Source organism: Pipistrellus hanaki (genome assembly GCF_964339955.1).
Source record: "Pipistrellus hanaki genome assembly, chromosome: 9".
Lineage (NCBI taxonomy): Eukaryota > Metazoa > Chordata > Mammalia > Chiroptera > Vespertilionidae > Pipistrellus > Pipistrellus hanaki.
The window spans coordinates 12717210-12735282 of NC_140511.1; the positions used below are offsets into that span (position 1 = coordinate 12717210).

The window sequence follows — 18073 nt, forward strand, 5'->3', positions numbered from 1 at the left end:
GCCTCACACAACCACTTCAAAACTGCAACTAAAAGACAAAATGGACATCATCCAGAACCACAGGAAGGCTGGCTTTGTGGAAATTCTACAACTAGAAGGAAAGAGAGAAGCACACTGAGACTCAAAGGAGCTGCGGAAGTAAAGTGCAGAGATACAGAGGTGCACACATGCAGAAAGGGCTGGCAACTGAGTACGTGGTTGTCTTTTTCAATCAGGACGGAGACACAAGTTCCTGACTGCTCTGAACTCCAGTTCCGGGCAAGATTCTGGGAACCCAGACTCATACGGGGAGAAACTGAACTGTCTGGCTTCAGGTGGAACTCGAGGGCGGCTTACTCTTAGAGGTGCTTGCAGTGATTACCACGGGACACTGAGACCTGGGGGCTTCTTAAGGCAGGGATAAGGATTAGCTATAGCTGTTTATTCCGCCCTATTGATCTCCTGAGACCCTGCTCAATCCAAGCTGCCTGCAGAGGCTTTTGCATATGAATTGCCTGGCCCTTTGCAATCTAAAGTTACCTAACAAACTGCAGCTGTGTCAGAGAGCCCCAGAATCTCCAAAAGAAAGCCCAAAGCCCCACAGCAGCTTGCACTGCTTCACAGCTGGGCCTCATCTGGGCTCCTCCAAACCCCAAACAAAGAAGAGGAATCTGTAGATCTCTCTGTAGCTCCTGCTGGGTGGCCTCAGGCAGAGGCTAAATTTGCACCTCCTTGGAGATCCAAGAGCCAGTGTACCTAGTGGTCAGAGTGGGACCATCCAGATTACAACTCCTCAGATCCATAAGGGACACATTCAAGGGGCATACTCAGTGAGCACCAAAGCTCCACTGAAGCAAGTCTTGCCCCATAAGGGTTTCTCCAGCACAGAAGTTCTCCCAGCATAGACACAGCTGATCCTCACAGCCAATTGGCCTGGAGGTCAATTCCTCTCAATGATACCAACAACAAGAAAGGCTTAACTACAACAAGACTGTGCACACAGCCCACAAAGGGGGTGCATCAAGTGTGTCCACCTCAGGTAACTGGGGAGGCTGAGCCACTGGGCCCTATAGGACACCTAGCACACAAAGCCACTCTATCAAAACATGGAGACAAAGAAACAGGTCACAAATGACTGAAATGGAGGAAAGCAAACTAATGGATATAGAGTTCAAAACCACAGTTATAAGGTTTTTCAAGAATCTTCTAGAAGCTGCCAATAAATTTAGTAAGACCCTCGAAGATATGAAAAAGGACCAATTAGAAATTAAGCATATACTGACTGAAATAAAGAATAATATACAGAGTTCCAAAAGCAGTCAAACATTTGAAATACGAAGTAGCAAAACACACCCATCCAGAAAAGAAAAAAGAATCCAAAAATATGAAAGTAGTGTAAGAAGTCTCTGGAACAACTTCTAGCATACCAACATCCGAATTATGGGGGTGCCAGAAGAAGAGCGTGAACAAGATATTGAAAACCTATTTGAAGAAATAATGACAGAAAACTTCCCTTATCTGGTGAAAGAAATAGACTTACAAGTCCAGGAAGCGCAGAGAACCCTGAACAAGAGGAATCCAAAGAGGACCACACCAAAACATCATAATTAAAATGCCAAGAGCAAAAAACAAAGAGACAATATTAAAAGCAGCAAGAGAAAAACAGTTACCTACAAGGGAGTACCCATACAACTGTCAGCTGATTTCCCAACAGAAACTATGCAGGCCAGAAGGGAGTAGCAAGAAATATTCAAAGTGATAAATAGCAAGAACCTACAACCAAGATTATTCTAGCCAGCAAAGCTATCATTTAGAATTGAAGCTCAGATAAAGAGCTTCACAGATAAGAAAAAGCTAAAGGAGTTCATCACTGCCAAACCAGTATTATATGAAATGCTAAAAGGTGTTCTTTAAGAAGAAGAGGAAGAAGAAAAAGGTAAAGATAAAAATTATGAACAACAAATACATATCTATCAACAAGTGAATCTAAAAATCAAGTGAATAAAAAATCTGATGAACAGAATAAACTGGTGAGTATAATAGAATCAGGGGCATAGAAAGGGAGTAGACTTATAATTCTTGGGGGGAAAGAGTGTGGGGGAAAAGAGACTAGACAAAAATCGTACACCTATGGATGAAGACAGTGGGGAAGGGGGGGAGAGGTGAAGGGGAGCTATGGGGGGGACAAAAGAGGAACATCTGTAATAATCTGAACAATAAAGATTTATTTTTTTAAAAAAAAAAAGAGGGGAAAAAAAGAAATCTGTATTTGTTCTTCATCCCCCTACCAGGTACAGAACTCTTAAGCCCTGGGGATTCCCTAAGTGATGAGAGTGATAAAGTGTCTTTTGTTATGTTAATTAGGAGACCTTAGGAAAGCCCCTAAATAACCTAAGGTTCAGGACTGGCTGCCAAGGGAACAAATCTTGTGATTAGGAGGTCAGTAATTTCAGTCCTATCCCTGAACTCTGACCTCAGGGGAGGAGAGAAGGGCTGGCAATAAAGTTCAATCACCAACGGCCAATGATTTAATCAATCAATCAATCAATCAAGCCTACTAAATGAAGCCTCCATAAAAATCCAAAAGGTTAGTGAGCACATGGTGTGGGGATAGCATAGGGGCTCCGAGCCCCTTCCCTCATACATCTATGCATCTCTTGAATTTGGCTATTCACCTGTATTCTTTATAATAAAGTGGTACATCTATGTACATGTTTCTCAGAGTTCTGTGAGCTGCTCTGACCAATTAATTGAACCTAAGGAGGGGGCTGTTGGAACTTCCAATGGGTCAGAAGTACAGGTGACAACCTGGACTTCCCATTGGCATCTGAAGGGAGGTGGGGAGGGCAGTCTTGCAGAACTGAGCTATTGGGCCTTTTCCATTTCCTTCTCACCTGTTCATCCCATTTACATTCTAGTATCTTTCCCCTTAATGTGCTCAACCACTATTTTATAGTCATGAATACAGGGGACCTTGTGTTTGCTAAATAGCAAAACCTATTTTCCTTAGAAAAACAACAGAGACCCAGAAGTTTTAAAGATTAAGAATGAAACAAAATGACTAAAAACACAAGCCTTAACTCACATTAACTTTGATTCTTTAACTCAAAATCCTTAAACCCAAATGATGAGAAGCACGTTTGGGAGCATTCCATCTGCTCTTCCCCTCTGTGTAATTACTTCAATCAGGCAGGCAGTGACACCACGGTTCTAATCACTGTGCTGTGGCACCGCCTTGCACCACAGCCATTTCCTGCAATCAGCACTGCTTAAAAGGGTAATCAGAAGGCAGAGAACAGTCAGAAAAACCTGACACTTTTGCAGCTTGCACAGCAAAATAAGACTAGAAACCAAACCCATAACACTATTAACACTAAGGGGAGGAATAAGAAGGATGTGAGGTACCCTAAGGAAGGAGGCAAGTCCAACCCTGTGTTACCTTAAATATATGCCCCTAGGCCACAAGGCTTCAGCGGACACCCATTATTGGACACCACCATCCTCCTCCCTCCCCCGTCCCCATGTGGGGAGTCTGAATCTGCTTGTAATAAATTTTCCACACTTTTGCTTAAATCTTCTGGTCCACAGTGCTCATTTTTTGGCATCCTGAGACATAATCCCGAGGAAAAAAACCTCGGCTCACCATTCCATTTATCACTGAGACCATTAACTTTCCCCTCTGGACTTGCTCAGGAACTGGACCTGCCCAGAGAATTCCCCACTGAAAAAGCCCACCTAGAATCCTTTAAAATCTGACTGCCCTTCCCTGGGTGCTGGTGCCATTTGCAGGCTCAGCCCACCTGGTTTCCAGATTATCTAAAAAATTTATAATTCTTTACCACCTTTGGTGCCATGTGTTCCCTCTTCAGTGACCCTAACAGTTTCAAGAAAATATTTGTCTCTACTACAACTTACTATACCCTCCAGGGTATAGTAAGTTGTAGTAGGGCTGACTATATTTTTACCTAGATATATTAACTCTGAGATGCACAGTTAAGAGTATTAAGTTGCTAAATTCTATTTTTATGTGTTCACTGATCATGGACACAAGTTCACAGCTAGCCTGTGAATATTTCATAATAGGCTGTTACTTCCATGAAAGATGGAGCAAAAATTGGGGGATAAGCCAAGAGTGGGAAAGGTTCAAGTGACAACAATATTAAAAACAAGAGCAAAAGAGGACAAAAATAGTGATTTCTGATAGCCAGTGTCCTCCACTACTTGATGAGACATCTGCCTTAATAGAGAAAAGAGTAAAAACTTTTATCTCGAGGGAGATATTCAATGCTGCTGCTCAGAAAGTATAAAAGCTGAACTATGCAGAGAAACTGCATCAGAATGACAAGCTAAGCATTGAACTAATGCAAAAGGCAAGGTGAAAGAAAGCTGGAAGGAGGGTCTCTCTTTTTAAAAAAAAAATATATTTTATTGATTTTTTACAGAGAGGAAGGGAGAGAGATAGAGAGCTAGAAACATCGATGAGAGAGAAACACTGACCAGCTGCCTCTTGCACACCCCCCACCGGGGATGTTCCCGCAACCAATGTACATGCTCTTGACCGGAATCGAACCTAGGACCTTTCAGTCGGCAGACCAACGCTCTACCACTGAGCCAAACCGGCTTCGGCTGGAAGCAGGGTCTCTGCAGGGAGTGACTCACCAACCTCCCTCTTTATAAAAGTCACTTCCTTTCATTCAAATGAGCTAAAGTGAGCTTGAGAGAGGCTGGAAGAAAAGATGTTTACTGTTCCACAGTTTGAATAAGAGGGAACCGCTTTGTAGGCTTATAATTTTATAAACTGGAGAAAATTTGCCCACCCATTGTGGCTCAGTGGTTGAGCATCAATCTATGAACCAGAGGTCACAGTTCAATTCCCCATCAGGGCACATGCCTGGGTTGTGGGCTTGATCTCCAGCCTCCAGTGTGCAGGAGGCAACTCATTAATGATCCTCTCTTGTTATGATGTTTCTCTCTCTCACCCTCCCTTCCTTCCTGAAGTCAATAAAAATATATTTTTAAAAAGAAAAGAAAATTGTAGTAAATCATCCTTATTAAATGTCAAATTTGCAACACCAAGAGGAAAAAGCCACCAGTGTTCAACAAAAAAGAGTGAAGGCTCAGAGAGCGTTCCAGCTGGCAGTTAAATCCAAGTTGGTCTCAAAAGACTCCACTGGGGCTTCATCCTCTGCTACAGCAAGAATGGAAAACTGTGGGTTTCCTAATAGAGCACCTTCATTTTACCTTCTGCAATGTCTTGTCCAGTGATCTGAAAGATGTTGATAAAACACACAAACAGGCTGGGAGATCCTAAACCACAGAATGGCACTGTTGAGCAGACTATACTACTTTTGAGGGAAAAGCATTTCTTGTACCCGTCCTCCCCTGCCTTCCTTAGGCCTGTGTACCAGTCGGAGAGTACCACTCTTCACTCACCACAGAAAAATGCTTACAACATCAACATCTGAGAACTCGAAACATTACAAGGATAATATTTTTTCCCTCATCAAAATTTCACCTCTTGATCATTGATTCCATAGAGATATTTTGCCTATGACTTTGCAATTTTATGTCTACACTACTCTATCTTTCCTAAATGTCAAGTATTCTTTCCCTAGTCCAAACATCCTTTCTTCAACAAGGATCTGGCGCAGCGTTCCTGGTGGAGGAGCCTGCCAGTGCTCACGGCTCTCTGACACGAGCTCTGTAGGGCTCCTGATCATCCTGCAAGCCAAACTAGTACATCAGACCTTCATAGATGCAACTTCTCACCCATTTTGTAGACTGGATCTTATCTTCCATTACTCCCTTTGTGCAAACCTATCCTATAAAATCTCAGCCAAACTCCAGGGTTTTGCTAAGGTCATTTTTAGTGGAAAGATCACCTATTTAACTATGTGGCAAGTCTCTCTCCAATTCTTCATCATTATCCTCATCTGGGAATAAGGATAAATGATATCACAGAGCTTTTGTAAGGGGAAGAAGACAGTATGTGTAAATTTTCTGACATATAGTAGGCATTAAATAAACAGAAGCTATTAATAGCTATGAAAACTTTGTTTCGTTCCCTGACCTCAAAAGACATGTTCAGGTCTGGAATGTCTCATAATCCTATCTAATAAAATAGTGATATGCAAATTAACCACCACTCCACTGCACCCACAAGCCACGCCCACCAGCCAATCAGGAAAGAGTATGCAAATTAACCCAACCAAGATGACTATGGCCACAGAGCAAGCAGGAGGCTTGGGTTTCTCCGACAATGGAGGAAGCCAACCTTTCCACACACCCTGGCGGCCCAGGCCTCCACTCAAGGCTACAAAGTTTCAATTATAGAAGATAAATAAATCCCAACAAAAATGGTGGCAGCCATGGAGCTGGAGAGAGCAGGAGGCTTGGGTTGCCCCCGGTGATGGAGGAAGCCAAGCTCCCACAGCCCTGGCCTGCCTTGGCCTCTGCTACAAAGTTTCAATTATAGAAGGTAAACAAATCCAAACAGAAATGGCTGCCAGCCACAAAGCGAGCAGGAGGCTTGACTCCACTCCAGGCTACAAAGTTTCAATTGTAGAAGGTAAATAAATTCCAGATACCAGGGCCTCCAGCTTGGATCATCAGGGGGCATGGCCGGCCTGCAAACCACCACAGGCCCCTCGGTCAGGCTGTCCCATGCCCCAAGGGGACCCCCACCCTGATCCGGATACCCTTCAGGGCAAACCAGCTGGCCCCCACCCATGCACCAGGCCTCTATCCTATCTAATAAAAGAGTAATATGCAGATTAACCATCACTCCGACACACAATATGGCTGACCCCATGTGGTCAAAAATCCTGCCCTCATGTGGACACAAGACAAGATGGCCACCACAAGATGGCCAGCAGGGGAGGGCAGTTGGGAGGCACCAGGCCTGCAACGGAGGGCAGTTGTGGGTGATCAGGCAAGCAAGGGAGGGCAGTTGGGAGGCACCAGGCCTGCAAGGGAGGGCAGTTGAGAGGGACCAGGCCTGCAAGGGAGGGCAGTTGGAGGTGATCAACCCTGCAGGGGAGGGCAGTTAGGGGTGACCAGGCTGGCAGAGGAGGGAAGTTGGGGGCAAACAGGCTGGCAGGGGAGCAGTTAGACATCAATCAGGCTGGCAGGGCAGTGGTTAGGGGGTGATCAGGCTGACAGGCAGAAGTGGTTAGGGGCAATCAGGAAGGCAGGTAGGCGAGCAGTTGGGAGCCAGCAGTTCTGGATTGTGAGATCGGGCCTAAACCGGCAGTCGGACATCCCTTGAGGAGTCCCAGATTGGAGAGTGTGCAGGCTGAGCTGAGGGACACCCCTGTCCCTCACCTCCATGCACGAATTTTGTGCATAGAGCCTCTAGTAGAAATATAAAGGATGAGAGAGAATCATCAATCTACTGCCTCCTGATGCCCCCTACTAGGGATTGAACCACAATCCTGGCATGTGCCCTGACTGGAATCAAACTGTGATAATAGGTCAATGCCAAACTACTGAGCACACTGGCCGAGCAACATTTATTTTTAAAATAAGAAAATAATATTACCAGCAAAGAAATGCCATATTTGGTCAAATAAGGCAGCTGAATTAAAATTTCAAAGTCCAGACAAATTAAGCAATCTCCTAATCCTTGCCCAATATCGTAAGGCCTTACCATAAAGATCAGGTCCATGTGGAGTAAAGACATTATACAAAACAATGTTGAGTGGTGCAATCACCAACTTCCCATAATAGTAGCTGTCGATGACGACCACAGGCACCTGAAACAGGACAGAAAATACATAGCAATTGCGGAGTTTTGCTCTGGAAGCATTCTCACATGCTAATAGGACAAACTTCAAAATAAAAAACAGAATCAACTCCTAATGTTCTCTTTCCTACATCAGAAGGTGCTTCCACACAGTGGAATATACAGATGATGTATTACAAAATTGTATACCTGAAACTTATATAATGTTATAAACAGATGTTACCCAATAAATTAAGTTAAATTAAATTAAAATTTTAAAAAAGAAGTTGCTGTCATTACAATTTTAGAACAAAACAAGGAAAAGAGAAAACTCACCAGAAAGAGTATGAGAGCCACCAGCGACCAATGGAGGAAACTCTTCCACCTGTGTTTCATGATCAGCAAGTCAAAGGCAACAGGTAAACTATTTAACAGAGAAACGGAAAGTGGGGATTAAATACTCAGAGAATATAGACAGGTCAGATTCACACACCTCGTACAGAACTGAGAATAACATGTCTCTAGTAGTTGTACTGAGGAAGAAAGGTGGTCCAGGAGAGGATTTCTTCTCAAAAATACACTGTTCTCTTCAGGACTATGCACCCATGATGCCTAAGAAATATAACCCTTTGCACTCCGAACCATTCTGGACATTGGCTACCAGCTACTCTCGAAGCTACTTTGCGGCGGAAATGTGCATTTACAGACCCTCGTATTATTTAGTATAATTTTGGAACCAAGTAACGTATTATAATGATATTGGACTTATATGAATTGGGTGACATCGAGGAATGTATATTTGCAAAAAAAACAATATTTTATTGTTTATAATTTTGTACAGTATGATAAGTTTTGAAACACTCCCCAATATGCATTGCAAGCTGATTAGTGCATGTTTGACAGTAATAAGTGGTTTGACGCCTGTCTCAAAAAGTTGCATTGAAATAACTCAATTCCCCGTAATCACTAATAAACTGCAATGTCCCCTGAGAGGGGACATCCGAGTGATATGCTAGAATTCCGATGTCCCCTGAGAGGGGACAGCGGAGTGCAAAAGGATAAATAATGAGCTTCTGGAATGAGGTCTGTTTTATACTTATTTAGCCTAATTGGCATTTAAAATATATTAATTATAAGGTAAATGTAGCCTACTGTTCTGTAGCCATCCTGCCAAATAAATACTCATCTCTCCCTTTCATGATATATTAAGATTTTAGCAATATCCTATTACAAACTATTCTGATATACCAACTTCCAAATCGAGGACGCTAGTCTGAGCCTTTACCCATGCTCCAACACAAAGAATTCCCTCTCTACATCAATCTATTCACAAGAACCCACCCAAATGTCAACTATAGGCTCTATTCCCACATCCTCCAGACATCTCTGTGACTTATTTAGAATTTATTGTCACAGAACATCATCTTTTATAATTTGAATTTCCACATTCTATTACGTACATTTTGCATTAACATTTGTTTTCAATTTTTCCCTCCCCAATGGTTACATTTCCATGTGCTATAGTTCTCCTTTGGTAAGACAGGGTTCTTTAGAAAAGACAATGCTGGGGAAAATAAAAGACAACAAGAAAAGTGGAGGACCAGACAGAAGATGTGTTAACCCCATAGAAGCCATAGAATGAGTCTATAGGAGCTGAGCAGGGCTGTTGAGGTCAGGACATTGTGGACACCACTCATTCGCCGGAATCAGAGCCGACTCAACTGCATGTAACACATAAGTCATCACATTTTTAATTTCCTGTTCAATGTCTGCTTTTCCTACTAAAATGCAAGCTCCCAAAAAACAAGAACGATGACTGTTTTATTTTTCACAGTATCAGCCATGCCTAGCACAAAGGATTCAATAAATGATGGTAGATTGCTAAGTGCTTGTGATCCTGAAATCACTTATTTCGGCTAAAGGCAGACCAACCAAGGTACCTAGGGAACTCCAAAGTTCAATGTTGATGGAGTAGAGAGTAAAAAGAAATGGAGGAACTTAAAAAAAAGAAGGCTGGAGAGGTAAAGAGGAGGAAATATAAGGGCTTTATGAGTCATATTAGAATTTGCACACCATGAAACAGGTGTTGGCAAACTTTTATTTAAAAGACCAGACAGCATATGTTTTAGGCTTTACAAGCCTTGTATAGTCTCTGTTGCATATTCTTCTGTGTGTTGTTGTTTTTTAACAACCCTTTAAATTTGTAAAAATGTTAGTTCTTGGACTGTATGAAAACAGGCCAGCTGGATTTGCTTCATTGGATTCAAGTTGCCAACCTCTGGGGCACAGAGCATTGGGGGAGCTATTATATAGTTTGGAACAAAATAGGGAGTGATAAAATCATATTTGCATTTAAGAAGATAACTCTAAAAGGAACATTTGAATGTGGAGCCTAGATTTACAAGGATCAATACTAGAGGCAGGAAGATCATTCAGGAGGCTGTAAAGTAATCCAGGACCAGTGAGAGGTGAAGAAAAGTAGCCAGATTCAAAACATATAATACTTAAGAGGTGTAATAAATTAATAGGATATGGAAGAGCGAAGAGAGTCACAGATAAGTTTCAGGTTCCTGGATCAGCATAGACAGTACCATTTGCTGAGATTGAATCAGAGGTAAAGAAACAGATACGGAAGGGAGGTAATGAGTTCAATGTCGTAAATATGAATGGAGAGATCTAATAGGCAGCTAGGAATATATGAGTGAAACTGAAGAGATGATTGACTAGATAGCAGAAAGTATAAAAGAGAACCACAAACAAAACCTTAAAGAATAAAGTAATTTGTGAATACGCAGAATAAAAGAAAAGTTTGAAGGTGGAGATACTAACCTTTTAAAGTCAATTAAGAAAATTTAAAACGCCTATTCTCTGACTTAGAACTCCCTTTTTAAAAATGTATCTCATAGGTAAATTTCCACAAGTATAAAGACATGTACAAAAATGTTCACTGAAGTATGTGTATAATAACAAAAAAATGAAAACTAAATGTCTACCAAAAAGACAAAGGCTAAATAAATTATGAACAGCCATATAACGGAATGCTATGCAATAGATACAAAGTCAAAATAAATCTATATACAATAGAAAATGTACATGAGTATAGAATAATACTATTTATTTTAAGAATTTTGGTATGTCTATATGTGTGTGTATGCATTTATTCATGCAAAGATAATTTCTGGAAAAATATACACAAAACTATAATAAAAACTATTAGCAGTGACTATCTTTGAAGATTGTGTAAGGGGAGAAGGAAATTAAGAATTCTTTTTACCTCAAACAATTCAATCCTTTTAAAAATAATAAAGATATACTACTACTACTATTACTACTACTATAATGACCTTAACATCAAACTAATTTTTTTTCTAAATTACTAGTGATCCAGTCAGTAAATTAAGGCGGCACAAATCGGACCGAGTGGTGGGAACAAAAAGTACAAAAGGAATGCCAGGCACTATGTAACTAAGAAAAATGATTCTGGGGGCAAGAAAGGAGGACTGAAAGGAACTCAGATTGCAAGCCTCGGTGACAAAAACACAGCCTACGGTGGCACACTGTGGAAAAAACGTCTGCTACAGTCAGAGGTGCCTGGACCCAAAAGTAAACATAATCTTAAAGGCAAATTACTCAACCTCTTGGACTCTACTTTCTCACTTACAAAGCACTAGTAATTGACTCTGCTGCAGAGTTGTTAGAAGGTTTAGGAATAAAGTTTGTAAGTGGTTTAGCAGTGTCTAACACACAGCAGATGCTTAACAGTTACTATTTTTATTAGGATAATCAAAACAATGAGCACCAAGAGAAATATTCTTTCATTTCCCAGTCTTTGTAGATCCAAATAAATCCTCTAACTTTAGATCCTATCCAGAGAATATGGTGATAACCTAACATTAAGGTATACTCTATGCCCAGTGATACAAGGGAGATGAGTTGTGTTAGTTTCTTACCCAAGAGCCACACTGAATGGCCAGCCAATGATAGCCCCAGCTGCTACTCCAAGCACAGCAATGGCAGTTTTGTCCATATACCAGCCAGTCATGGCTATCAATGTAGTATACATACAGAAACTACTAGGAAGAAATGCTGCAAGAGTAAAGACATGAGAAAAGGGGGGACAGGGACAAGAGTTTGAGATTTATTAAGTATCAATTATTAAAAATTTACCTATATTACAAAATATCAATAACCAGAAATGTATTTTGAGCAATGTTATATTAGAAGTGGGCATAGAGTGATACACCTTTTAAAAAAAGAAATGCAATGTTTTTCTTATTTTCTCACTCCTGTTTTTTAGGTACCAACACATTGCCCAGTTATACAATACCAACCATGCCATTCCTCTCCCGGCCTGTACCCAAATCTAAAACGTACAGAATTCCAGGTTCCCCATGTATAACCCAGGTTATATTTCCAGGCAGTGAATATGCTTCATGAAACTTAGAACCACTGCTGACAATCTATTTCTGGAGAAGTTTATCTTCTGACAGTCTTCTATCCAAGTACCAATCTGTTCCCTATAGAAATTCTAGGACAGTGGTCGGCAAACTCCTTAGTCAACAAAGCCAAATGTCAACAGTACAACAACTGAAATTTCTTTTGAGAGCCAAATTTTTTAAACTTAAACTTCTTCTAACACCGCTTCTTCAAAATAGACTCGCCCAGGGCGTGGTATTTAGTAGAAGAGCCACAATTAAGGGGCAAAGAGCCGCATGTGGCTCGCCAGCCGCAGTTTGCCGACCACGGTTCTAGGAAATCTTCTCAGAGGCCAAAAGTTAGATGGTAACACTGCTTTGCATCCTGCATCCACCCAAGTGCTGGTTGCCAGCCCTGCTTTCCATCCTGCATCCATCGACATAGATGTGTGGCCTTAGGTGTCCCCCTAATTATTTCCACCTAGCATTACTTTGCTGGTGTCTACAGCAGGGACTGACTGTACTCAGGTTCTGTGCAATGGTGACGTTTGATCAAAGTGTTTCCACCAATTCTACACAAAAACACAGATCTGCATCTCTCTGCTGTGTGAGGCCTGCTTCACCTAGCACTGGGGAAGAAAGGTCAGTACGGACTCCAACAAGAACCACAATGAAGAGGCAACATGATTTAAGAACCTTGGCAAAGAGATGAGGCTTTGTCTCAAAGAATGCTTTAAAGTGACCTGTGCCTTAACATCCTCAACTGAGGTTACAAAATTAAAGACATCCCAAGTATTTCCCTCAGAGAAGAATCAATTTTAGGAGTAACAAAGTAACTAAAAAACATCAGATACAACCTTCACAGATAAATGCTAAATAGAATGGATGCTATCTATTGCTACAGAGTCCAGCTGCCAATGGACAGGCAAGGGGAATGGAGGAATCTGAGTGTCTGCCAGCTCAGAGGGAGAGCAGTCTCATTTAGGACACTGGCTCTCAGTCCTCTGGGTGTGGATCCCTGAGGTGTCTGCCAAACAACACAGATTTTGATAGTCAATGAAGAAAAAATATATACTTTTGAGCTGGATACAATTTGTGTGCATATTTAATGTGTACACTAGATTCTGGTACAAGCAAGCAGAAATTAAACTTGAAATAATTATTTATAGAAGCAATAATTATATATAGAGACTGGGAACAGGCTGCCTTGTGGCAGCAGGTTACCTTGGTTCAGCTCATAGAACACGAATGTACACTGGCAGCATAGTTTGAAAGCCACCTCTCTAGATTAAGGTTTTTATTCTCAATTTCTACAAACTTGGTATGAAAAAAAATCCCAACAGAAGATGTATACCTTTACAGGGCACATTGCAAATATTGGGCAGAAAAAAGAACCACTAAGAACAGGTTTTTTAGGCACAAGAGCTTTCTTGAGCAAAATAATAAAATTATTTTCCTTCCCCTAACAACAAAGGAAGACAGGGGTGCCTGTGCTTTTCAGCCTTATAGTGACAAAAAAATATAATATGTAACAGAAAGCAACCTCATGAAAACAGCTCTACCACTTATAAATTATTTGACTTTCAGTAAGTCATTTCATCTAAGTTTCAACAACAATGAGAAAATACTTATCTTAATGTTGCAAAGGTCAATCAAGAGAGTGTAGGTAAGAGTGGTCAGCACATTATTGAAATGTTATACAAATATAAACTGTATCTGGATAAGTTCCTTCTTTAAATGCAACTGTGAAATATCAGTGACCCTGTTATGCCCTGACCTGCTCCTTTACTTACCTGAAGATGAGCAGAACATGCCAGTGCTGAGAACCAAGAAGGCTAGCATCATTCGACTAACATGCAACCCAAACTTCTTACACACGGCCCTAGGAGAAAGGCAAAAACTCTCAGCAGAGCAAATCTTGGGGATGGAAACTTCAAATCAAAAAACAAAACATGCCTGCATCACAGAGAACACTGCAGATGTAAAGTCAAATCCCGAACGGGCTTGACGTGTTTGTCAGCAGTGCTCTCGTGCATAAGGAGAGAAACTCTCTCCCTACGAGGAAAGATCTACTTTCTGTGCGAAGGGCATGTCTATAAACAACAGGAAAACAGCCTGATGTTGTAGAAAAACAGGCCTCAGACTTAGGTTCGAATCTGGAGTCTGCCACTTACCAGCAGTGACACCCCTGTCTAGTTACAGACTCACTCTGCCAGATGCCTCCCTTGTAAAAAGAGGGTAGTGATACTTTGGAAGGTTTCTGTGAGGACAATGCATGGCCAGGTGCTCAGAAGAGTGCCTGGCACAGTCACTCAATGAAAGGTAGTAATCAGGAAAAGACTAGGAGATACAACACAGTGTTAATAAGTCCTTATCTAAGTCAGGGTTTCTCAAACTTATGCAATTAATTATACACTTCCTTTACTGCTTTCTTGTGGGTTTTTTAAAACCCTATAAATGAAATATTAGAAATTGTTATTGCTTCATTCAGTCAAAATTTGCTCAGACATACCATGTGTTAACTATTTTATTGCTCGGGTTCCTTATTGCATCTCAGAGCTTCTTTCTGAAAAAATTTAGCTTCTTCTTAAGTATATCCTTTAGAAGTTTTTAGTGAAGCTCTGTTAATGGTAAACTCTGTTTTTCTTGGATTTCTTTTTCTTTCTTTTATATTTTGTCTGAAGTCTTTATTTAGCTCTTAAAAAATGGTTTGCCTGAGTATACAATTTTAGAATGACAGTAATTTTCTCTCAGCACTTTGAAGATATTATTATTATTATCTTTGGCTTTTCAAAAGACTTCTACGAGTCTAACTGCCTAACATTCTTTATAGGTAATCTATTAAGTTCTCTGTCAACTTTTAAGATCACCTCTGTTCGTTCGTTCTTTCTTTCTTTCTTTCTTTCTTTCTTTCTTTCTTCCTTTCTTTCTTATTTATTTATCTTTATTGATTTCAGAGAGGAAGGGAAAGGGAGAAATGAAACATCAACGATGAGAGAATCATTGATTGGCTGCTTCCTACACACCCCCTATTGGGGATCGAGCCTGCAACCGGGTCATGTGCCTTGACCAGGAATTGTATCATGACCTCCTGGTTCATAGATCAATCAGTGCTCAACCACTAAGCCACATCATTTGGGCAAAATCTCCTCAGTTCTTGAAGTTCTACACAGTTTCAGTACTCCTTTTAGTTATGCATATCAGGATATGTTGGGCTTTCTGAATCTGTGGATTAGCATCTTTTTTTTCATCAATTCTGGAAATTTCTTAGCTATTACTTCCCTGAAAACTGCCCCTCTCTATTCTCTCGATTATCTCCTAGAATGTGATTAGATACATATCACATCTTTCAACTCTACTGTACACAATGTCAGTGGACATATAGGTGGTCTCCAGTCTTAACTGTTGTGAATAATGTGGCAATGAACACTGTGAACCTCTTTTATATTTACCTTTGTTGTCACTGTACTGCATTCTTAGTATTTTCTTCAGACCAATCTTCTAGTTTACATGTCAGTAATGTCTAATCATCTGTTTAAACCAGAGGCGGGGAACCTTTTTCAGCGAAGGCCATTTGGATATTTATTGATATAACACATTTGTGGACCATACAAAATTACCTACTTAAAAATTAGCTTGCTACATTTAATTAACATTTAATTAACTCACCCCTAATGCCTTGACAGGACCAGACCAAACAATTTCATAAACCTTAAGCAGCCTGCTGTTCCCCACCCCTGGACCTATCTATTAAATTTTAAATACCAATTCTTCTATCTTCATTTCTAGAAGTTCTGTTCAGTTCTTTTTTAAATCTGCCTGGTTATTTTTGTAGTCTGTTTTTAACTTCTTTATTTATTGTGGTAAGAACACTTAATATAAGATCTAACCTCTTAGCTGATTTTTAAGTATAAAATATTGTTATCTAGAAACATAATAGGGTACATCAAATCTCTAGAATGAATTCATAATGAGTAACTGAAATTGTATATCCACTGATTAGCAGCTTCCCATTTCCCCATCTCTCCAACCCCTGGCAACCACAAGTCTATTCTTTTGCTTCCATGAATGTGACTATTTTAGAAACCTCATATAAGTGGAATCATGCAGTGTTTGTCCTTCTGTGACTGGTTATTTCACTTAGCATAATGTTCTCAAGATTCTTTTATCTTGTTACATATTGCAGAATTTCCTTCTCTTTTAAGACTGAATAATATTCCATTGTATGTATATAACACATTTGCCCCCCATTCATCTGTCTATGGATATTTAGCTTTTTTTCAATCTTGGCTATTGTGAACATGCTGCAATGAACATGGGTATGTGCATATCTTTTCAAGATTCTGATTTCAATTCTTTTAGGTAAATACTCAGAAATGGAATTGCTACCCAGCTGGTGTGGCTCAGTAGCTGAATGTTGAACCATGCACCAAGATCTCACAAGTTCCATGCCCAGTCAGGGGGTTGTGGGCTCAGTACCCATTAGGGGGTATGCAGGAGGCAGCTGATCAATGTTTCTATCTCTCCCTTCCCTTTCCTCTCTAAAAATCAATCAAAACATTTTTTTTAAAAAAGTGGGATTGCTTACAGTGGAGAGGGGAGGAAGATCTGGGGGAGATAATAGATCAACCTAAGGACTTGTGTACATCCATATAAGTACAACCAATGGACATAAAACTCTGGGGAGGGAGGGTATGTACGGGAGGGAGGGAGGGGGGCAAAAAAAAAATCAATAAAAAAAAAAAGAAAAGAAAAATGTTTATTGCATGTAATTTTATTATATTTAAAAAAAATTTTAAAAAGTGGGATTGCTGGTAGTTTGAATTTTAATTTTTTGAGGAACTTCATACTGTTTTCCATAGTTACAGTTCCATTTTGCATTCCCACCAACAGTATGTGGGTCCTAATTTCTCTACTTCCTCACCAACATCTGTTGTCTTTGTTTGGTTGGGTTTTTTTTAACAGCCATTGTAACAGGTATAAAGTGATCTCACTGTGGTTTTGACTTGTATTTCCCTGATGATTAGCAACATTAATTATCTTTTTACATATCTATTGGTCATTTGAAAGTCTTCTTTGGAGAAATGTCTATTCAGGTCCTTAATCCATTTTATAATTGAACTAGAGGCCTTGTGCATGAAATTCATGCATGGGGGTGGGGTGTGTGTGTGTCCCTCAGACCAGACTGCACCCTCTTCAATCTGGGACATCCCTCTCACAATCCAGGACTGTTGGCTCTCAACCATTCACCTGCCTGCCTTCCTGATTGTCCCTAACTGCTTCTGCCTGCCAGTCTGATCACCCCCTAACCACTCCCCAGCCAGCCTGATGGATGCCTAACTGCTCCTCTGCTGGCCCAGTTGCCCCTAACTGTCCTCCCTGCAGGCCTGGGTCCCCGAACTGTCCTCCCCTGCAGGTCTGGTCCCTCCCAACTGCCCTCCCTTGCAGGCCTGATCACCTCCAACTGCCCTTCCTTGCAGGTCTGGTCCCCCCCAACTGCCCTCCCCTGTAGTCCTGGTCCCTCCCAACTGCCCTCTCCTGTAGGCCTGGTCCCCCCAACTGCCCTCCCCTGCAGTCCTGGACCCCCCAACTACCCTCCCCTATAGTCCTAGTCCCCCAACTGCCCTCCCCTGCTGGCCTGATTAACCACAACTGCCCTCCCCTGCCGGTTAACTTGTGGCAGCCATCTGTGTCCACATGGGGGTAGCCATCTTTGACCACATGGAGGCAGACATCTTGTGTGTGTTGGAGTGATGGTCAATTTGCAAATTACCTTTTCATTATATAGTATTATTAGTTTTTTTGCTATTGAGTTGCTGAAGTTCCTTACACATATATTTTGGAAATATGGTTTATAATTGTTTCCTCCTATTTTGTAAGTTCCTTTTCATTCTGTTGATTGATTAGACTCGTTTATGATTTATGTTTCAATTCCCTCTTATATTTCTTTAAAAAT

At 40.9% G+C, this 18073-nt stretch overlaps 1 protein-coding gene across 1 annotated transcript in view; it reads right to left on the reverse strand.

Annotated features, from left to right (window-relative positions):
• The window catches only part of ALG9 (ALG9 alpha-1,2-mannosyltransferase), a 77283-nt gene that overhangs the window by 52051 nt on the left and 7159 nt on the right, over positions 1 to 18073 (reverse strand). Inside the window, exons 5-8 of the mRNA XM_084893897.1 lie at positions 13911 to 13999; positions 11653 to 11788; positions 8039 to 8126; positions 7628 to 7733 (exon numbers count right to left, since the gene is read on the reverse strand). Coding sequence (XP_084750023.1) covers positions 7628 to 7733; positions 8039 to 8126; positions 11653 to 11788; positions 13911 to 13999 — 419 coding nt within the window. The remainder of the gene's footprint in view (positions 1 to 7627; positions 7734 to 8038; positions 8127 to 11652; positions 11789 to 13910; positions 14000 to 18073) is intronic.